The following is a 4122-nucleotide window of genomic DNA, read 5'->3' as shown; positions in this document are numbered from 1 at the left end:
GTACTGTTTAGAAATGGACTACAACTCCCACAATGCCCGCGTCGACTACAGTTCCCAGAACTCTCCACGTCCCCTTTGGGTGTTATTGCCCCTTTCCTGGTGCGGGACGTGGTAGAAGCCAACAAGAGTGCCAGGCCTGTGCTCTTCTATGTCCTTCCCTCGAGCAGGGTCGGAGCAGTGACTTGCCACTTGGGCGCTGAACCCAGCAGGGAGAATTAGGAGGCCGCTGTCGGTTCTGCCCTGTTCACCCCGCCCTTCGTCCCTGTCCGGCTTCATCCGCGGCCGCCTGGGTCCGCTCTGGGACTGTCTGGGGCCGGGGTGGCGGCTGCGGCCGCCCGGGCTGTGTTGAGGCCCCCGCCCTCGGGGCGCGGGTAGCAGCCTCAGCGCTGGGGTGAAGAGGAGAGAAGATGGCGTCAGAGCTGGAACCCGAGGTGCAGGCCATCGACCGGAGTTTGCTGGAATGTTCTGCTGAGGAAACGGCGGGGGTGAGTGCTGGGATCCGGACCGGGACGTCTTGCCCTCGTGTGGCCGCGCCCCAGGGAGGGTGAACTGACACCTGGAAATCCTGGGGCTGCCGGGTCCTGACGTGGTGTAAAGACCGGGCCTCTCCGGGTAGGGTAACGGCCCGAAGTGGCCAGCGAGCCGTGCTGCCCTCTCGTCTCCTCTCCATCCTCAGTCCCAGGACTGCCGCGCTGCTCCAGCCTCCTCCATCATTCCCTTTCTGCCTGGCTGACCTCTCCCATTTCTCAGTCTCTCCCGCTCGCCTTCGGTCCCTCGCACGCAGGCCTTTTATTCTAGCTTCTGGAAGTTACTAGGCGGCTAGATGTTTGCTGGCGGTTTTGGGGAACCTCCACTTGCACTTCCTGAGTCCTTTCGCTGCGAGGAGCGGAGCAGCGCCTGCCCCGCCGGAACACGCAGTGATCCCCGGGCCCCACTTTGTTCCTGGCACTGCCTTAGGCCCCAGCGAGGCAAATAACACTGTTCTCCTCATTCCCTTCTGAGTGATTTTGCCCCTGTTTGGTCGGTCCACCGCGTTTATGAATGTTTGCCAAACAATGTCAGTTACCGAGTGGGAAACTCGTAGCGGTGGTAGCTGGAAAGGGAAAGCAATTGTCTCGGAGTTGGAAGTGGTTGGAAGGAGGACAGACGTTATATAACTTTGAGATAGCAGCTTTGGGCAAATAATGTGCAGGTTGACTGCTGGAAAGTGAGAACAAGATCAACCCCAGACGGAAACCATTCAAACCTAGTGTTGTACTGAAATTGTAGTTTGAGTATGCTAGGTAAAGTTATGAGGCAATAAAATGATCAGTTTAATGAAAGTAGAGCAATCATTCCCCAAGAAAGGCGAGGAACACCCATTAGAACCCATTGTCCAAATTACTTAAGTCACTGGACCAAAAGCCAGCTTGGATCCCACCTTCAAGGCTTCCAGTTGAAAGAGCTTCTAGGAAGGGAGTAACCTTTGAACACAAGTCAACACTCTGAATGGTATGAGCAGAATTTAAGATGTGGGGCTGGGAGTCGGCACTGTGAGGCTGTTGACCAGTGAAAAGTTATTTTGGGTTAATTGATAAGGACACTGAAGTCAGGGGGAAAATAAATGACTGGAGAAGCGATGAGTTTCAACAAAATGCACTGCTGTATAATTCTTTGCATGGACTTACTTTGCTGTTGTTTTTAACTTGACTTATAATGTTAGTCCACGTCTAGCTTTATTTACTTTCTGCATAATATTGTTAACGTCCCGGGGACTTTCTTCTCCCATCTGCCTTTCATTTTATCAAAGAGATTTGAAACAAATTGAAAGCAGCATTTCAAGTAAACAGTAAAATTGTAATGGCAACTGTCCATACCTGTGATCTCTTCTTTTGATAACAAATGTGATATTTATTTCAAACTAATTTTTTTTTTCCTAACTTGCACCAAATTTTGTTTCTCAGTGATGTGGGCTACATATTCTATTATCCCAGTTCTAAAAGTGCAAATTAAGAATTTTTTTTTTTATTACTTTCTATGTTTTTAATGTCTGTACCGCCAAATCAGATCTGACTGATAGAGGAGGAGATTGTCCCTCCTCCTTCAGAAGAGCATCTGGTGGATTCGAACCTCACATCTCTGGGATTGCAGTGCAGCTTCTTGCCACTAGGCCACCAGAGCTCACTGCAAATTAAGAATTTTAAAACTTCTGCAACTTGTTGTGGTTCCTATGAAAACTGATGTAAAAGCAGTGCTGGAAACCAGTGTTCCTGGTTCTTGAGCAATGAAATTCTCACTGGCACAGTGGGAAAAGTAAAGGGAAATGCAACTAAAATGTATTAATTTTTACATTCATCTGAGTTTGTAAAAATCAATAAACTCATCTATGTTACTTTTTCATTTTAACTTTCTATTGTGGTTTGAGTGAAAGCCTGCAGAGCAGATTGATTTTTCCATTCAACCATTCATACATGTTTTGCTTTATGATATTATTACAATCCCCACATTGTATCTTAACTTCTCTCACTATCTCCCTGTGGTTTTTGTTTCTGGTCATCTTTCCATCCTTACATCTTTTTTCCTTCTACCTTCTGAGCTTTATCCCTGAGTAAATACTGCTCTTAATGATTCTGTGTGGTTGATTGGTCTGAGGACCAATTGCTACTGAGTATTATTGTTTACCTTGTAGATCCACCTGATATTTGGCTGCAAGTTGTGCCATATGATTGAGTTCAGTTCTAGGCTCAAAAGGTGGCTAAAGGCTGTAGTCTCAGGCGGTTCCACCAGTCTGTCAGGCAATTTACTTGGAATTACTGCTATTTGGGGCTTTATTCTACATTTATCTATTCCTGACCCTTTATTGTGATCCCTCTCATAGTAGTTCCCAGTAGTTACTGGCAATCATATAGTTCTTTTGGCCTCAGGGCTGTGGAAATTAAGATTCCTGAGGTCTTTTAGTGATATAGATTAATTATTTCCATGTGTCTTTGATTTTCTTCACTCTCCTTTGGTCCTGACAGGGAGAGACCACTGGGTGCACCTCAAATAGCTGATTGAAAGCTTTTAAACCCTCAGGCAGTACTATACCAGTGTAGAGCATAGAACATTGTCCTTTTGGACTGTGCTATCCCATTGACTCATTCCCTCATAGTATTTGGCTATTGTTATGAAGATTATGTCATTGTTGCTGTTGAGTACTATCAAGTTGGGCCTGACTCATAGCTGACCCTCCAGTGGGTTTTCAGAGGCTGTTAATAACACGGGAGGAGATTGCCCATCCTTTGGCTTAGTGGTAAGGAATTGTGCTATAAATCCAAAGGTATGCAGTTCAGATCCACCAGCCACTACACAGGAGAAGGATGGACAGGTTCCTTTCATATGATTTATAGACTCTGAAAACCCACTGGACGGTCAGCTATGACAATAAACAGCAGCTGTCCTGTATACTTGGATATAGTCGCAGTACATAAGGATATTCATAATCCAGTATTATTTGCCAGATCTTTGCATGGTCTGGGTGTAATTCTTGCCACTTGTCAGTTCTTTTTGTCTGTTTACTTAGGAATCCACTCAGAGATTAAGGTTTGTTATTATTAGTAATAGAGGTTATAATATGTAATATGTAATGTTATCTGTAACTTTTGGGCACCTCTCTGTGTCTTCCTTTTTTATTGATATTATGCTAATAACCCTTATTTTATATAGTCTATTTATCCAACTTAATATGTTTCTTGGAATTCTTGGAGGCAAGGATTCTGGGGCTTCGTCTGACATACTTTGGACATGTTGTAAGGAGGTACCAGTCCTTTGACTCGTACCTTTGACATAAGCAAATGTGTGGCTGTTGTTATGTGCCATCAAGTCACCTGCGACTCACAACAACTATGTACAACATATCTGAGTCCTGCCCTATCCTAGGCCAGTCTTTCTGACTCCATCACACCTACCCCTATTAACCCAGTTATTTTGTCAATCCATCTCTTCCAGCGTCTTCCTCTACTGATCTGTCCCTCCACCCTTCCAAGCATAATGTCCTTCTCCAAGGACCAGTCCCTTCTGGCCATGTGCCCAAAATATGTGAGACAGAGCTTCAAAATCATAGCACCCAAGGAGAATCTTAGTTTCACCCTCGCCAAGACAGGC

At 45.6% G+C, this 4122-nt stretch overlaps 1 protein-coding gene across 2 annotated transcripts in view; it reads left to right on the top strand.

The window, feature by feature from the left end:
* The first annotated feature begins 407 nt into the window (after nucleotides 1-407).
* The window catches only part of UBR2 (ubiquitin protein ligase E3 component n-recognin 2), a 169334-nt gene continuing 165619 nt past the window's right edge, over nucleotides 408-4122 (top strand). For both annotated transcript variants that reach the window (XM_006881986.1, XM_006881985.1), the window contains exon 1: nucleotides 408-485. In XM_006881986.1, the coding sequence (XP_006882048.1) occupies nucleotides 408-485 (78 nt within the window). The remainder of the gene's footprint in view (nucleotides 486-4122) is intronic.

The sequence above is a fragment of the Elephantulus edwardii genome, unplaced genomic scaffold (assembly GCF_000299155.1).
Source record: "Elephantulus edwardii isolate Elephantulus edwardi_28Jun2011 unplaced genomic scaffold, EleEdw1.0 scaffold00017, whole genome shotgun sequence".
Classification (NCBI taxonomy): Eukaryota; Metazoa; Chordata; class Mammalia; order Macroscelidea; family Macroscelididae; genus Elephantulus; species Elephantulus edwardii.
This window is presented reverse-complemented; position numbering and strand designations above follow the sequence as displayed.